The 18,668-nt window shown below is 39.6% G+C and overlaps 1 protein-coding gene across 1 annotated transcript in view; it reads right to left on the bottom strand.

Annotated features, from left to right (window-relative positions):
* Positions 1-18,668, bottom strand: part of syndig1l (synapse differentiation inducing 1-like) — a 121,381-nt gene that overhangs the window by 68,689 nt on the left and 34,024 nt on the right. Inside the window, exon 2 of the mRNA XM_061901287.1 lies at positions 13,085-13,711. Within this exon, the coding sequence (XP_061757271.1) occupies positions 13,085-13,606 (522 nt within the window). The 5' untranslated portion in view covers positions 13,607-13,711. The remainder of the gene's footprint in view (positions 1-13,084; positions 13,712-18,668) is intronic.

Genomic DNA, 18,668 nt, shown 5'->3' with positions numbered 1-18,668 from the left:
GCACAGTTACAGCATAAATTCATATTTCTGTAAGAAATAATCCCATTTATTTTAGTTAGCACTTGCCAAAAAATGTGTCAAGCTGAATTTAAAAGCAGATGGATCGCTCAGAACCACTGAATGTGTACAGTTTATAATCCGATTAGTCGACTAACTGTAAAGATAGTGATGATTAGTGGTATATGAAAACACTTGTTAGATGTTAGTTAATAATAGTGCATGAGGCATTAGCTAGAAGATCGGCTAATATTCACAGAGCAGTGATTTACAATTAATTTATGTCATGCTCTCCATAGTGAACATTATTTTGTTCACATTTCTCTTGAATGGACATATTTTTAAAAACATGACATTTATTTTTTTATTTGATACATTTTTCACTTTTTAATTGTTTTGGTTACATGCATAAAACATACAGCACACATTCATTATGTCTTACCACATACATGATAAACCTAATGGTGATGTGCGTTTTTAACACTTCCTTATCTTATTACTTCGCTTGTTTTCCTTGCCAACTCTGTTTTTCTTTTATTTTCTGTCAGAAACTTCTCCGTCCGTCCTCCTCCGTCATTCGTCTGCCTGTGTTCTTATTTTAAGTTAAACATGCAGCCTGTTGATTAGTTTGATGTCCCCGTGTCACAGTGACTGATGTCACCTCGCTGGAGACGTGTCTATCACTAAAGCATGAATAAAGACACTTAAGCACCTTTTGCGCAAACCCTTTTGCATGAGGTTATCCAGGGTAAATCACACCTAACCTTATTCGTGTCCACACACAACAATGCCACGGTTTAAGACCCCCTGTTCCCCTCCGTCCGCCGTCGCAACGCGACCTAGTACGCAAGTGCAAAAAATGCACGCATCTCTGACCTGGAAGTGTATGCTTACCCTGTGTTTCAATGTAGACATTTCTTTTAAAAGTAAACCTTGCTTGCCTCACCATCAGCAGCTGTTAGACTATTGTAGTGAATTACACCTTAACCATCATACATGAATCATATATTTAATGGACATGTGAAAGTAAACAATGTGATAAAGAACATTATTCAACAACCAACAACAGGACACTGTGCTTGTGAGCTGAAATTGGCGGTCGTACTTGACGGCCACGACCACTTCCTGGCTTCACAATTGTTATGGAGTACAAAACTAGACGTTGAATAATCACTCGACATACATCACGGACAATATGCTCTGCCAGTCCAAATGCATTCGCTATTTTTTTGTAGTCTTCCTTTGTCCACTGGAGCCCGCATTGTCGCTGTCTACCATGAATTGATTAACGTGGACCCCGACTTAAACAAGTTGAAAAACTTATTCGGGTGTTACCATTTAGTGGTCAATTGTACGGAATACGTACCGAACTGTGCAATCTACTAATAAAAGTATCAATCAATCAATCAATCAGTCTCTCCTTTGACAAATGGACAAAGTTTTTCACTAAGTAGAATCACAGCTGACCTGAACATTTGAAAGTTCTCTTGACGTTACTGTGGCACAACACACGGTGACAAACATATCCCACCAGGCTGCCGTTCTTCCAGGGCTTATTCAAAACCGTTACTTAACGTTGCTGTGTTGCTGTCTGAGATGTGTTGGATCCGAAATAGCTGCAATTGCCTGTTTCCTTCTTTTGAGGTACTGATGTGTGATTTCCTGCGATGAGGTGGCGACTTGTCCAGGGTGTACCCTGCCTACCGCCCGAATGCAGCTGAGATAGGCTCCAGCACCCCCCTCCCCCGCTACCCCAAAAGGGACAAGCGGTAGAAAATGGATGGATGGATGTGTGATTTCCAAAAGCGTCTGTACATGTACAAGAAGGAGAAACAAAGGCATGTCTGGATGACTCACCTTGGTTGATGCCAAAATTACCGAACGAGTTGTTATGAAGCTAACTGTGGCTCGTTCTTTGTGATGTCACTTCCTATTTGGGTTGCAGTCTCCCTGGCGTCACTTCCTCTCCGAACTCAGTTTGTAAACTATAAATGAGTCCATAAAAAGCTAAGAGCCGGAGATTCAAGAAATAGACGGCGCACTTACTGGTGTCAAAAATGTGTGTGTGTAGTGTGTAACATGAATTGATTAACGTGGACCCCGACTTAAACAAGTTGAACAACTTATTCGGGTGTTACCATTTAGTGATCAATTGTACGGAATATGTACTGAACTGTGCAATCTACTAATAAAAGTATCAATTAATCAATCAATACTATATAAATAAATCGACTCAGTGAGCAAATGTAATTCTCGATCATCCAGTTTGTAGTCAAGAGATAGACCGCAACTGAAACACATTTAAGCAAAGTGTATTTTAATGACACGCAAACACTGCGCAATGGAGTGACGTCAGACGGGAACCAGAGATCTGTCACAGCGGATGCTATCTTGCTTTAAAACAACTTTATAGATCATTATATTACCTACATTTTTCACTTTTTTCAGTGGATTATTATTGATTAATGGATCACTTGGACTGTTGATAAAACGCGGTCGTGACTCATCGTGAGTAAACTGACACAGGGTGAGTGACTTTGAGGAACTTTTTGAGAAGGAAATATTGTGGTGTTGTAAGATTTTCTGTGGTGTTGCTTCCTTATTTGTCATTATTCAAAGCTGATTTTAATGTGTGGTAGCCTAACTGAATGTGACAGCGTAACATAATTATCCCAGTCAACTGGAATCAAAAATACTGATAGCAGTATCATTAGTCCAGAATCTGGACCGACACAAGTAGGAATCTGTACCAAAAAAATACCGGTACTCGGCATACATCACTGGTTGCAGGGAAGCACACATGAAGCATAAGGCAAGAATGTAATGTCCCTAGCAAGGCATGACATAAGCAGAGGATACATAAAACAAAGCAAGACTACCCAAATAACAACCTACATGACCCAAAAATGAAACAATAAACCATCGCTATGACTGATTGGGAAGACTGGCATATAAAGCCCTCTGATTAGTGATCAGCAACAGGTGAGTGTCTTGATCACCAATCAGAGGCAGGTGTGCTCACTCAGCGCTCTTAACAGCGAGTGACAACCGAAGGAGGAAAGAAGATCTGAGACACAGGAAAAAAAACCATAAGCAAGCCTAAGCTGTCAGGAGAAAACCTGAAAAACTAAGTTACATGTATGTATATTTCTTTAGAGCAGCCTATTTAGCAGCAGACGTGTTTGAAGTATTTCAAAACACCTTCATTGCAAAGCTGTCCTTTCAGGTGTTTGATAAGGTATGATGTACTGAAGCACGATATTATCTTTCCTGGAATGTTTGCAGAACATTTAGTACAAATACTAAGGGTGTTATCAGCCCAATATTAGCAAAAAAAACAAACAAACAAAAAAACAAGTTTGAGATTATATGTGTCTGCGTGAAAAATGTGTGATATAATGTCCGATACAAGCAGTCCTGCAGAATTTTTACTTGGGCATCGTTGGACAGCCAGTTAACATTTAAATGTCCTCCAATAAGCACACAAAGTTGGTATTTTCTTGTATTTTAGTCAAGTCATTGACAAAAGTTAAATGTTAGGCTCTAGACTACTAGGAGAAAGCAGCTACAGAACAGCTAAGCACACAAGCTTAACGTAATTTTGTTGTTCTTTGAACAATATTGCAGTCTAAAACATCACATTTCTCAATATGAACAAGTTTCAAATAATCCTAGTTACATATTACACGTCTCCAATGTGGTAGCTTATTAGACAGTCTCCAGTAACAAACGTGTCTGCATCATTTAACTTAATGCGTCATGAGGTGTCGCAAAAAAACTCATTTCCTCTCCACTTCAACTTAAAGACAGCATAAGTCCATTCAAGACAGTTAATAAAACATAGACGAGTGTTTTTCATACCTACCATTATTTCCTGTTCGACTAATTTCACTTAATCAAACCTTTTCTAACATTCCACACCACAAAAAAAAAAAATACATGAATGTATGAGTCGTGCTCCCCGCCTTCCGCTCGATTGTAGCTGAGATAGACTTCAGCGCCTCCCGCGACCCTGACGGGAATAAGCGGTAGAAATGGATGAATGGATGGATGAAAGGATGGATGGATGGATGGATGGATGGATGGATGGATGGATGGATGAGTCGTGCTGATATTGTATCGGTTTGATATCGGTATCAGCCAACACTCAAAAGAAACAAGCGGCTGGAATCTCATCTTCTTGAACAATGAAGACGCCCCATGCGATTAACGCCATGTTTGTTTACAAAAAGCTCAGGGGACGTTTGCAACAAGTTTACAGTACGACATAGGTTGGGGGAAAAAAGCGTTTGATTTGCTCACCCTAACACACAACTAAAGTTAAAGTTAAAGTACTACTGATAGTCACACACACACACTAGTTGAGGTGAAATCACCCTGTCCATTTGACCCATTCCCTTGTTCCACCCCCTGGGAGCAGAGGGGAGCAGTGAGCAGCAGCAGTGGCCGCACTTGGGAATCATTTTGGTGATTTAACCCCCAATTCCAACCCTTGATGCTGAGTGGGAGGTAACAGGTCCCATTTTTATAGTCTTTGGAATGACTCGGCTGGGGTTTGAACTCACAACCTACCGATTGGATACTCTAACCCAGGGGTGTCAAACGTAGAGCCCGCGAACAGTTTTATCCGGCCCGCGGGATGAGTATAACAATCGGTCGACATTTTTTAATGAAAAAAACTGCTGCTCTAAATGTGTCCACTGGATGTCGCAATAGCAATTTTTTGGTATCTTTGTAGATGATGCTACATATGTAAAAAAATAAAAATAAACAACATTATGTTAGTGCACTAGTTGTGGAAAATGAGCAAAGTACATAAATAACTTGCTGTAATTATCCATCCATCCATTTTCTACTGCTTATTCCCTTTGGGGTCGCGGGGGGCGCTGGTGCCTATCTCAGCTACAATCGGGCGGAAGGAGGCGTACAGCCTGGACAAGTCGCCATCTCATCGCAGGGCCTGCTGTAATTAGATTTTGATATTATTCTTTTTTATTTTGATGGATTGAAGATTAACACCAATGAGTTGACTGATGAACATTATCACATTCAGAAAGTATAAATAACAACAAATAAAAATATAACACAAACATGTAAGTGTAAATAACCCCGACAAAATTATGATTTGTACATTTTCAGAATGTGCTTATTCTATTTTTAAACAAAGAAAACAATCTGAAGTTATCTTTATTTTCAAGTTATCGTGCCGTGATTTTACCAGTCCGGTCTACTTGAGAGCAGATTTTTCTCCATGTGGTCCCCCATCTAAAATGAGTTTGACACCCCTGATCTAAACAGATAACAGAGCATATGACGCCAAACCGGCAATTGCAACATAAATACAATATTATCATATAAATTATTCAGAAAGTATAAATAACGACAAAAAAAAAGATACCGTAGAATTAACCGCAACATGTAAGTGTAAATAACCCCGACAAAATTATGATTTGTACATTTTCAGAATGTGCTTATTCTATTTTTAAACAAAGAAAACAATCTGAAGTTATCTTTATTTTCAAGTTATCGTGCCGTGATTTTACCAGTCCGGTCTACTTGAGAGCAGATTTTTCTCCATGTGGTCCCCCATCTAAAATGAGTTTGACACCCCTGATCTAAACAGATAACAGAGCATATGACGCCAAACCGGCAATTGCAACATAAATACAATATTATCATATAAATTATTCAGAAAGTATAAATAACGACAAAAAAAAAGATACCGTAGAATTAACCGCAACATGTAAGTGTAAATAACCCCGACAAAATTCATGATTTGTACATTTTGAGGATGTGCTTGTTCTATTTTCAAATAAAGAAAACAATCTGAAGTTTTATTTATAAGTTATCGTGCCGTGTGATTTTACCAGTCCGGCCCACTTGGGAGTAGATTGTTCTCCATGTGGCCCCCCATCTAAAATGAGTTTGACACCCCAGCTCTAACCACTACGTGGTTGTTTTTTTTTAAGTATGATATACTTTTTAATGTTATCAGTATGACATCATAATCATATCGGCCCAATTATTATTCATCCGATGTTTATAGTGTACCCTGAATAAAAACACTTTGGTGTGCGTTCTTGATTGATATTTCCTTCCTCCGTTACATTGTGTTCCAGCATGTTTAAACCTAGCAGACTGACAGTGATGTGTCGGCGATGCAGGACATCCGGTCAAATCGGGATACCTTCTTCCTGCTTTGGCAATCCCCCCAATCCTTTGCAGTATTTGTGCAATTGCCAAAATAGTGCAGCTAATGCAGCGTTTTCACTTAATATCTCAGGGTAGAGCCGGCCTCTGGGGACTTATCATGATGTGAATTTACTGCAGTGGAAAAATTTATGACAAGGTCAGTGGATCTGGCAGGATTTGTAGGCTGGTCAGACACTTGATCTTTTTTGCCAGGATTTTTACAAACGTGCTTTTTTGCAGGAATACGGCCCATAGAGGCATGTTAGCGTCTGTCGGTATCAGCACAGAGCAGCTGGTGGGAAATAGATAGATCTGACAAAGATGTGTCAAACATGAGCATTGTTTCTTAATTTGGTGAAAAGTCTTTATTATCTTTATATGTCTAATAATATATGTCTGATGAGTGATGATTGTATACTTTTAATGAACCCGTTGTTTTGAAAAGGGTTTTGCTACTGGTTTTCACACCAGTTTTACCAGTCAATCTACAGTCCTACCCTCACCTGTGGTCAAAACCCTTTAGAAATGACCAAACTATTTTTTTTTTTTTCAATTTCGGAGGAGCCAATTGAGTAGGCTTGGGTGTTATGTTGAACTGTCACTCTGGTAGGATTGTCACCGTAGCAACATTTCTGTAGTCGATATTGATACCTATCAGTTAAACGATTTTCAATCCTCATTTGATACCACGATAAAGATACAAAAAAACTGAACCCACATGCTTTTATATTCTCTAATTTATTCGAAAAATGTTTGAAAGTGTCAATTTAGGATCGCCGTGCTTCAATATTTTTTTGCACTGATTTTAAATCGTAGTATCAGCTGCCAAGAGATAACACATTAAAAAAAGAAAAGCAGTGTTCTATAACCTTTCAGTAAATCAAAACAAACACTACTGTCTTTATAAATGTGCTCATAATGGACAAAAATAGTCTACTATTTTATCTAAAAAAACAGTAGTGGCAGGGAGCCTTCAAGTATATAAAACAAAATTGTTACTAATATTAATATAAAAAGGCTAAAATATGTATTTATAAGCAGTGACGTGCGGTGAACCAAAACATCAGGTGAGGCATACATACTTTTTTTTCTTCTTCTTTTTTTTTTAACTTAAATTCATATGTGCAGCATTAGTCATTGTTGATTTAGGTTGCACATTAGAGTGACAAGAAAAAAAGTTACTTGCTTTCATAAAAACATTATCATAATGATATTATGATATGATAAATGGATCCAAAAACTATTTGATTAAGTTGTTATTAAATAATTTTTGGTCCCATTTGCTTTTAACAAAATAAATCAAGTATTGTGAGTGTATATTACATTTCTGTATTTGTACCTGAAGCAGCAATAGCTATCCTCCCTGAAAACGTAATTTGTATGATCACATTCATTTTGTCTTAAAGTCCAGTTTAGAGAAGTATTTCATCTTGGATACAATACATAATCCTCCATATTGGCAGAAACATTCATTTAATTCAATTTCATTCCAAGAAATTAAACAATATTTTTGCATCTGACAAAAAACACCCACAAACGCTGGCTTACTCTAAAATGCCATGTTTGTTATAAATACAGTTTTAAAAAAAAGAAAAGAAAAAAATGCTGGCTTCCGCTGGAAAGACCTGTGTCTGCTAGCTTGAGCGCCCCCACTTCTTCCAGTGTGGCGAGTCAGAGTACTGCTGAGGCATTGAACTGCAAGTTGACAATATATCGCCCCCTACTTTGAGGCAGAGGTACTTGCTGCCTCAAGACCTGCCTTTTCCACATGGCAACAAGCATGCGCCCCCTCGCACGCACAAGCCCAATACACACTGTGTGTAGTCATGGAGGCCCCGCCTGTGTCTGCCTCACTTCTCATTGTTTTGATCAGGAAATATGGAATTTCCGCAATTTTGACCATGAAAATGATCAGACTATACAGGAACCACACCAAAATCACATAGAAAGCATATACCAAAGGAGAAATATTAAAACCTATTTTATTTTATTACTTCGTTTTGGAACATCTCATGGTTAAGCCACCTGGTGGCAGGTGAGGCACTGCCTCACTTGCCTCCCCTGACAGCACTTCACTGTTTATAAGACACATGTTATTTGTATTCATTATTTGTGTCAACATTTCATCCTTTTCTCATTACATTATGCCTTTTAGCACTCGCACAACAAATCATTTCATGACCACTTGTATTTAATCAGTGACTAATTGCATGGCAACATATACACCTCTCTGTCTTTTTTAATGCATATCTACTTGCTAAATATAACAACAAAGTGGCTTAAGTGCATCACAGATTCTTTCTGCTCTCTGACAAACCAGGTGTGTATGTGGTGTGTTGTAAAGGCGAGTTTTACTACACCTACTGTTTTGCTACACTGACACACTTTCATTATCGTTGTGTTAAAGACCACAGGTGTTCTTCTTTGCCGCTGACTGATAATTGACACGACTCACCGAGGAAAAAGTTTTGTAGTGTATTCTTTACTGACAATACCGAAAAAAGCGGTTATTTTTGTGTGTTGGAATCAACTTGGGATCTAAGTATTGAGACTTCTGACAACCTTACTACTTGGGCATGCCCTGCCAAAAAGAAGTCTAGGGTAGACCTAGGACACACTGGGAAGACTCTGTCCCACAACTGGCCTGGTAATGCCTTGCGACCTGAAGATATAGCCAGAGACAAGGAAGTCTGGGCCTCCTTACTGAGACCCATGTGACCCAGCTAGCAGAATGACACATGGATGAATGGATATAGTTGTGGTTTCATCGAATTGTAATTTGATGTGCTAAGATTTGACACATCGAGAAGAATATGAATTTGATCGGAGGTTCCATGTTGGGTTGCACCGCATTAAAAATGTGGGTATAAACCTGGTTTGATATTAGTTTATGATATGGTAGAGGAGGTCCCTCAGTAACTGGAGGGTTGTCTTTAGAAATATTGCTTTCTGTAGCCCAGACACTGCTCTTGTGTCTTTGAGAGAGACACGTTGCCCATATATCACACATTGATACTGCGCTGATTAAGATGCTGATCTATAAAATGTCATGTAAAATGCCCAGTGCTTCTCAAAAGGATGTGTTCAAAACAGGCACGGCCATGCAGACAAATCCCTAAAAAGTCTGGAGGCTCTAGAGCGCCTTCTATTTGGGCTTCTACCGACAATAGTTCAAGATGCTACCTCAGTAGCCTTAAAACTCAGTATATACTCCGGTTTTTAGGTTTAGGTAGATTATGCTATTTTTCTGCTCTGTCTCCTCTCTCCTGCCTGAAGAAGAAATCAGGTGGCCACGGATCATTTTTGGAAATGTACCAGTCCGGATGAAGTGCCCGCTGACCCGAGTTGTGACTCGGGACATATCTGACACAGATATGCACAGCTGTGGACATCGCTGTGCAGCTGACCTGGCTAAGCCTAAAAGAAGATTCCCCTATGATTGTTGGCTTCTTAAAATTGACTGGACTCCCACATTATCTATTAATTCAACATTTAAATAATTAAACCCATTCTGCGATGAGGTGACGACTTGTCCAGGGTGTACGTTGCCTTCTGCCCGAGGGAAGCTGGGATAGGCTCCAAAATGGATGGATGGCTGGATAATTATACCCACTCAACATCCATTGCAGCCAATCACTCTGTACGGTGCGGGGGTCCCTATATCTGCGGTCCCTTCTCAAAGGGGAAATGCTGTTTTTTTTTGGAATTTTGCCTATTGTTGACAAACATAAGAGACAAAGACACGTATTTTTTTTTTTTTTTTTTAGGGTTTTAAGGTCCATAAAAAAATGCTTTCAAAATGCGGCTAATGGGAGTCACTATTGTTACCTTTAACCCTCCATTGACGTTTATTGTATACACACTGGAAGTGTATATATATAGTGTAGTAACAGACACGTTCATAACATTATGTAATATGTTCAATATTTACCATATACTTCCATAGCAGCGCACTTACAACTTCTTAGTCAAACGGCAGTGTGTTTCTAACCATGACAGACTTGGCAGACTTGGCAACAGACAACGAAGATGTCTATTTTTGAACAACGAGGATTTACAAACTTATCCTTTTTGAAGCTGAATATATGGAGGATGAACTGCTTCTTCTAGAAGTGAGCACAAAGAAGAAGCTGAACGTTGGAGCAGACGGAAGCCGAGAGAGTGTAACATGGTCACGGTGCAAATCTGGAACTTTTCAGCCAAGCTATGCCGTATTAATGAATTGTTTACCCAACTCCTATGGAAACATTCCCGGCCAACTGTTCATCAAGTAAGTCACTCTAAAATTAATCATGATACATGCAGTACATCACCGTACAACTACAGTACATACACTGTCGAGATAGCAATGTACAAACAAAACATGAAATGTGGGCTAATATTTTACAGATACTAATTGTTAATGTTTTTCAGTCAGTACAAACTGTTATCCTATCACAATGTTGTGCATTACAAACTTAGACGCATTTCGTCTTGACGTAGAGGCTAGCTTATCTCTTTCCGTAGTTAGCTTTAACAGCTAATACCGTAGCACACCAATGTATTACTACCCTAGAAAAAGAGTTCCTTCGTGTTCACTCTTACAAAACAATGTCGCTACAGCTTGGTTTTTATACTAGGTATGTAACGTAAATGAAGTATTTTTGACGGTTTTTGAATTCATTTTTAAAGTGATTTAAAGAGAATGTGTTGCTCCTATTAGCTGCATTGCTAGCTACCAAGAACGCTACCAAGGTGCATATTAACATTTTTGCATCGTCATAAGAAATTATATATATATATATATATATATATATATATATATATATATATATATATATATATTCATCCATCCATCCATTTCCTACCGCTTATTCCCTTTGGGGTCGCGGGGGGCGCTGGTGGCTATCTCAGCTACAATGGGCGGAAGGCGGTGTACACCCTGGACAAGTCTGGGTAATGTTGTCATTTTCAATGCCAACAAAGAAATTGACTCACAAATATGATAATAAAACAAGATATAACAACTGGGCAGCAGTTATAATCAGTTCATTTGTAAATGTTGCAATAAAACATTTGATTTTTATTACTAAAAACTATTAATATTTATTAACACACAAACAAACAGAAAATGTGTGCCGTTGAGTACCGCTATCGATTCCCAGGTACCAGAAATCGGTACCATAACGGTTCAAATATTAAAGATACTTATCCCTAATTAGGACATGCACACACACAAGTACAGAAAATTGGTACAGTTGAGTTCCGGCATCGATTCCCAGGTACCCTTTAGTTTGGTTAATATGCAGGAACAGCTGAATCCTTCACCATTACCTGCATTGTTAGCCACCTCTTGCTTGCAGTGTTTTATGTATTTAGAATGTACAGAAAAGAGAACATTGTGTGTTCTTCTCTCAGATGAATACCTACCACTCTTCTCTGTTTGACTAATTCCACTTGATCAAAGCTTTTCTGACATCGCACACTATAGTCACCTTTTTTTTGCAGTGTTTTGTGTATTTAAAGGCCTACTGAAACCCACTACCACCCACCACACAGTCTGATAGTTTGTATATCAATGATGAAATTTTAACATTGCAACACATGCCAATACGGCCTTTTTAGTTTACTAAATTACAATTTTAAATTTCCCGGGAGTTTTGTCTTCGAAACATGGTGTAATGATGACGTGTACGCAAGACGTCATGGGTTTTTAGGAAGTATGAGCACTGCACACACACACAGCTAAAAGTCGTCTGCTTTAACGGCATAATTACACAATATTTTGGACATCAGTGTTGCTGAATCTTTTGCAATTTGTTCAATTAATATTGGAGAAGTCACATTAGAAAGATGGAGTTGGGAAGCTTTAGCCTTTTAGCCACACAAATATACGGTGATTCCTTGTTTAAAATTCCTGGAGGTGAAACTTTCCTATGGATCAGAGCGGTCAAGCCAACATGGATCCCGACCACATGTCAACCAGCAGGTTTCGGTGAGAAAATTGTGGTTAAAAAGTCAGTTCTTACCGGAGAAAAGCTGAGCTTGTGTCTTCCATAGCTGCTGTCGACTCCCCTGAGACACTGGCGTCAAGACACCCGTGCAGACACCCTTCCGACTATCAGGTACTGTTAAACTCACTAAAACACTAGCAACACAATAGAAAGATAAGGGATTTCCCAGAATTATCCTAGTAAATGTGTCTAAAAACATCGAAATCCATCCCAATGCAATCGCGTTTTTTTTTTCTCTTCTAGTCCGTCGCTATTAATATCCTTAAACACGAATCTTTCATCCTCGCTCAAATTATTGGGGAAATTGTCGTTTTCTCGGTCCGAATAGCACTTTTTGTTGGAGGCTCCCATTAAAAACAATGTGAATATGTGAGGAGCCATCAAACATGTGACGTCATCGTCTGCGACTTCCGGTAGAGGCAGGGCTTTTCTCTTAGCAACGAAAGTTGCGAACTTTATCGTGGATGTTCTCTACTAAATCCTTTCAGCAAAAATATGGCAATATCGCAAAATGATCAAGTATGACACATAGAATGGACCTGCTATCCCTGTTTAAATAAGAAAATCTCATTCCAGTAGGCCTTTAAATGTACAGAAAAGAGAACATTGTGTGTTCTTCTCTCAGATGAATACCTACCACTCTTCTCAGTTTGACTAATTCCACTTGATCAAAGCTTTTCTGACATGGCACACTATTGCCCCCTCTTGCTCGCAGTATTTTGTGTATTTAGAATGTACAGAAAAGAGAATGTGTGTTCTTCTCTCAGATAAAGACTGTAAATGATGGAAACAATTCTTAAGTGAATGACTAAACAATTTTAGTCTAAATTCTACGCAGTGTTTTATAGATGAGAACGTGAACACCTTTGGAGAAAAAGATATTTGGCATCTTGTGCTCCTACCTCATACTCCACATACTCATCCTCCTCCACCTCGTATGAAACAGTTTGGATCTTCACGTGCTCTCCATCCTCCATCATCTTGGTCTGCGGTTCCTCCGGGGCGGAGGCGTCCCCTCCGACCACGTTTGACGTCTCCTTGGCCTTCTTCTCCGTGAAAGTGGTCTCACAGCACTCACTTTTGTATTCCTTTGCTTTGATGCTGCCATTGTCCTCCTTATACAGGATGAAGTTGGGCCTGTAGAAGGCCTCCACGGCCAAATGCAGCGACGTGGCGTCCAAGAGCTGCTGCGACTTGATCTTGGCGTTGCTACTGTAACCGCCTGCGCTCACCACGTTGTTCACCTTGCCGCCGCCGCCGCCGCCACCGCCGCCGCCACCGCCGCTCTCACCACCACCTCCAGAAAAGTAATTGATAATGTTTTCCTGGTAGTGGTTGTTAGGGAAGTCTCCTCCGTAACCGTTGACCATCTGCTTGCTGTTTTTGTCCAACAAAGGGTTCTGGAGCTCACTGAGATTCTCCATAGCAACACTTGCTCTTTTTATTAACTCTAACGAGGAGTAGGAATGGTGGTGTGGGATTCCTTATTGCGCACGGAGGACTGTAAAGACACTCCACCGTTCAGAGATCTGTGAAGAAAGGACGATATAGGACAAAGGAGAGTCTTTAACAAGCAGACATTTTCCAGAGTTTACTGGCAACACATCAAAGTTTCATTCTTTATTGCTTGTCAGCAATCACACCTTTGATGGACTCAATTACCGTATTTTTCGGACTATAAGTCACAGTTTTTTTCATAGTTTGGGTGCGACTTATACTCAGGAGCGACTTATGTGTGAAATTATTAACCCATTACGGTAAAATATCAAATAATATTATTTAGCTCATTCACGTAAGAGACTAGACGTATAAGATTTCATCGGATTTAGCGATTAGGAGTGACAGATTGTTTGGTAAACGTATAGCTTGTTCTATATGTTATAGTTATTTGAATGATGCTTACCATAATATGTTACGTTAACATACCAGGCACCTTCTCAGTTGGTTATTTATGCGTCATATAACGTACACTTATTCAGCCTGTTGGTCACTATTCTTTATTTATTTTAAATTGCCTTTCAAATGTATATTCTTGGTGTTCGGTTTTATCAAACACATTTCCCCCAAACATGCAACTTATAATCCAGTGCGACATATATATAATTTTTTTCCTTCTTTATAATGTATTTTCGGCGGGTGCGACTTATACTCCAGAGCGACTTATACTCCAAAAAATACGGTAGGTTAAATTTGTCTTTTTGTTTCGCACAAACACCCAGAATATCTATCAAACACTCCTAGGATAGAGGGTGTGTTGTTTTGTTCACCCTATGTGGTTGTTTTTACTCCAGTCCTTGTGTCAGTTTTAAATAGGCAATAAGATGACATCATGGACGATAAATGCTTCCAAATTTCTACTTCATCTCTGACTCTAACCACAAGTTCAGTGGCTTTGTGGTTAGAGTGTCCGCCCCTTGAGATCGGTAGGTGGTGATTTCTAACCCTGGCCGAGTCATACCAAAGAATATAAAAACGGGACCCATTACCTCCAAAGCATCATGGGTTGGAATTGGCGGTTAAATCCCCAAAATGATTCCCGAGCGCAGCCAACGCTGCTGCTCACTGCTCCCCTCACCCCCCAGGGTGGACAAATGGGATGGGTCAATTGCAGAGGGTAATTTCACCACACTTAGTGTGTGTGTCACAATCAGTGGTACTTTAACTTCAATGTGTTTGGCATTGGTGGCCTTTCCTAAAGTACAGTACACGGGCACGACCTGCATCTCTGACCTTTCAAACTAAAAGGTCACAGTAAACCCAATGATCCGTTCTTCCAGGGACGAGCTTCAATTTTACCATGAAAAACGATACATTGTGAACGTTTGTTTGAAAGTTACAGTGACAGGCAAAAGAAACATTGTTGCCATAAAAGCAAATCTTAGTGCAGAAGTGAACACCTGTACACAGTGTCACCGTTCTCATGATCATGCTAGTTTAGCTGCTACCCAAACAACTATCGCAGATTTCATTTCAACAACTAACAAATAGTTTCCACTGTTCGATGTGCTCATTCATGTCGATAGTGTTTTATTGTTTAGGGCAATAAAATCAGGATCGCTGGGCGGGATTTCAGAGATGTGACATAGCACTGAAGCGACTGTTTGATTCAAACAACAATGGCGGCACGATCAAATATTAATTCTTTAAATGATAAACACAGAACGGTTTTGAAGGCATTTATTGGTGGCAAGGATGATTTGGCTCTTCTTCCGATCAGGTTTGGATTTCCCAGCGTCGCTCTCATCAGGGTCACGGGTTGATTTGGATGTGAGTGGTTGAAGTAGCACATCATTCAAGATAACGGACAAGTGGTTTATCCAATCACATACAATGATTTGTTTTACAAGGCCCCGCTTTCTGAAATACATCTCCTATTGAGAACTCCCAGATCCTTCTGTGGAGATCGGCAAACTACAAGAATCTGGCGAGAGTCAGGTTAAGTCTTTCTGGGATTGAACAAAAACACAACATGTAAACTCTGTTAAGTATCAAATACCTTCCTTGTCAAGTCCATGTATCAATCCAGAGCAAACTCAACAAACCGTAAGAAATGGAGGTAAAAACTATTCAAAAGGGTTATGTTCCCTTTTCTTGTGTTTGACAGAGACATTTTGGGGGCAACAAGGGTGCCAAATGACGATGTTTTCGAAGCAGAAATCATAAAACGTCAGGTTTTAAGTTTCATGTGGGTCGAGGAGGAGTCACAGTCCCCCTTTACTGTGTACCTCTTGCTTGGCCCAGGTATAAACCGTTTGCTTACCTAACAGAAAGTCTGTGATTTAAAGTTCAACCCTGGCTTTGTAGATACACTGAGACTAAGTCTAAACTCATTGTGTTTTTGAAGCTGCAACAATTTCATCAGAATTTTCAACTAATTTGAAGTGTTTTGTCCAGAGGATTATTTGTGATTTGTACATTTTCAGAATTTGCTTGTTCTATTTTTGTCCAAAGTAAAACAAAGAAAAAAAAAAACAGAAGTTGTCTTTATTTGTAGGTTATCATGCCATGATTTTACCATTACGGCCCACTTGGGAATATATTTACTTCCATCTGGCCCCTGAGCTAAAATGAGTTTGACACCCCTGTTCTAAATTGTCATGCGAAGACAAAACTTCTTGCATGAGGTCAACATTTGACACAAAGTACAAACCCCGTTTCCATACGAGTTGGGAAATTGTGTTCGATGTAAATATAAATGGAATATAGTGATTTGCAAATCATTTTCAACCCATATTTAATTGAATATATTACAAAGACAACATATTTGATGTTCAAACTGAAAAACATATTTTTTTTTGCAATGAATAATTAACTTTAGAATTTGATGCCAGCAACACGTGCCAAAGAAGTTGGGAAAGGAGGCAATAAATACAGATAAAGTTGAGGAATGCTCATCAAACACTAATTTGGAACATCCCACAGGTGTGCAGGCTAATTGGGAACAGGTGGGTGCCATGATTGGGTATAAAAACAGCTTTCATGAAATGCTAAGTAATTCACAAACAAGGATGGGGCGAGGCACACCCCTTTGTCCACAACTGCGTGAGCAAATAGTCAAACAGTTTAAGAACAACGTTTCTCAAAGTGCAATTGCAAGAAATTTAGGGATTTCAACATCTACGCTCAATAATATCATCAAAAGTTTGAGAGAATCTGGAGAAATCACTCCACGTAAGCGGCATGGCCGGAAACCAACATTGAATGACCGTGAACTTTGATCCCTCAGACGGCACTATATCAAAAACCGACATCAATCTCTAAAGGATATCACCACATGGGCTCAGGAACACTTCAGAAGACCACTGTCACTAAATACAGTTCGTCGCTACATCTGTAAGTCCAAGTTAAAGCTCTACTACATCCAGAAACGCCGCCGGCTTCTCTGGGCCCGGGATAATCTAAGATGGACTCATGCAAAGTGGAAAAGTGTTCTGTGGTCTGACGAGTCCACATTTCAAATTGTTTTTGGAAACTGTGTCCTCCTGAACAAAGAGGAAAAGATACATCCGGATTGTTATGGGTGCAAAGTTCAAAAGCCAGCATGTGTGATGGTATGGGGGTGCATTAGTGTCCAATCCATGGGTAACTTACACATCTGTGAAGGCACCATTAATGTTGAATGTTTGAATGTGAGTGTGAATGTTGTCTGTCAATCTGTGTTGGCCCTGCGATAAGTTGGCGACTTGTCTAGGGTGTACCCCGCCTTCCGCCCGATTGTAGCTGAGATAGGCGCCAGCGCCCCCCGCAACCCCAAAAGGGAATAAGCGGTAGAAAATGGATGGATGGATGATCCATACAGGTTTTGGAGCAACATACTGTATGTTGCCATCCAAGCAACGTTATCATGGATGCCCCTGCTTATTTCAACAAGACAATGCCAAGCCACGTGTTACAACAGCGTGGCTTCATAGTAAAAGATTGCGGGTACTAGACTGGCCTGCCTGTAGTCCAGACCTGTCTCCCATTGAAAATGTGTGGCGCATTATGAAGCCTAAAATACGACAACAGGACCCTGGACTGTTGAACAACTTAAGCTGTAGACCTCATTCTTGTGAAAGACTGAGCATTTTTTGGGAAGCTGTTTTTATACCCAATCATGGCACCCACCTGTTCCCAATTAGCCTGCACACCTGTGGGATGTTACAGATAAGTGTTTGATGAGCATTCCTCAACTTTATCAGTAGCTATTGCCACCTTTCCCAACTTCTTTGTCTTGTGTTGCTGACATCAAATTCTAAGTTTGAACGTCAAATATGTTGTCTTTGTAGCATATTCAACTGAATATGGGTTGAAAATGATTTGCAAATCATTGTATTCCGTTTATATTTACATCCAACCCAATTTCCCAACTCATAGGGAAACGGGGTTTGTACATGTGTCAAGGTGGTGTTAAATACAAGTGCAATAGCACCCATGTAATTATTCTGGCATGTCACCTACAAAACACACCAATGAAGTATTCTCAATTAACATGCTTAAGTGTCATCTTTGTGTCGACAGTTTCTGTCACAAGGATTAACCCTGCCTCGATTTGCATGAATGATGAGGTATCAAAATCACATTCAAGTGTCAAAAAAATATCAGAACACAATCACAAGCCCGCCTTCCTTTCCCCTCAGCCTGCAACCTCTTTTTCTGCGATGTCACCTATTGACTTTAGTCTGATTAAAATGCTTTGCAAATAGAAATGGCAAATGCACATTAATTCTTGGGGCCCTGACCCCAATCATGTGTCGCTGTTCGTCCAACGACTGTGCAGCGTTCCTAACGCTTAAAGACACAACGATAACCAAGACAATCAGTGTTTGATGCTTGATAGTTTGGTTAATTTGTTTGATTATTGGCGACCATTAACTACACTCATTATTTGTGAGTAATCATCTACCCTCCGGTTTTCTGTGGAAAACGCCTTCCTGTTGCCTTAATTTTTTTTTTTTGTACTTTTAATGAAAAAAAAACAAAAAAAACTGCCGTATGGCCAACCAG

Source organism: Nerophis ophidion, linkage group LG05 (genome assembly GCF_033978795.1).
Source record: "Nerophis ophidion isolate RoL-2023_Sa linkage group LG05, RoL_Noph_v1.0, whole genome shotgun sequence".
Lineage (NCBI taxonomy): Eukaryota > Metazoa > Chordata > Actinopteri > Syngnathiformes > Syngnathidae > Nerophis > Nerophis ophidion.
The sequence above is the reverse complement of the archived record's forward strand: the minus strand, read 5'-3'. Positions and strand labels throughout refer to the sequence as shown.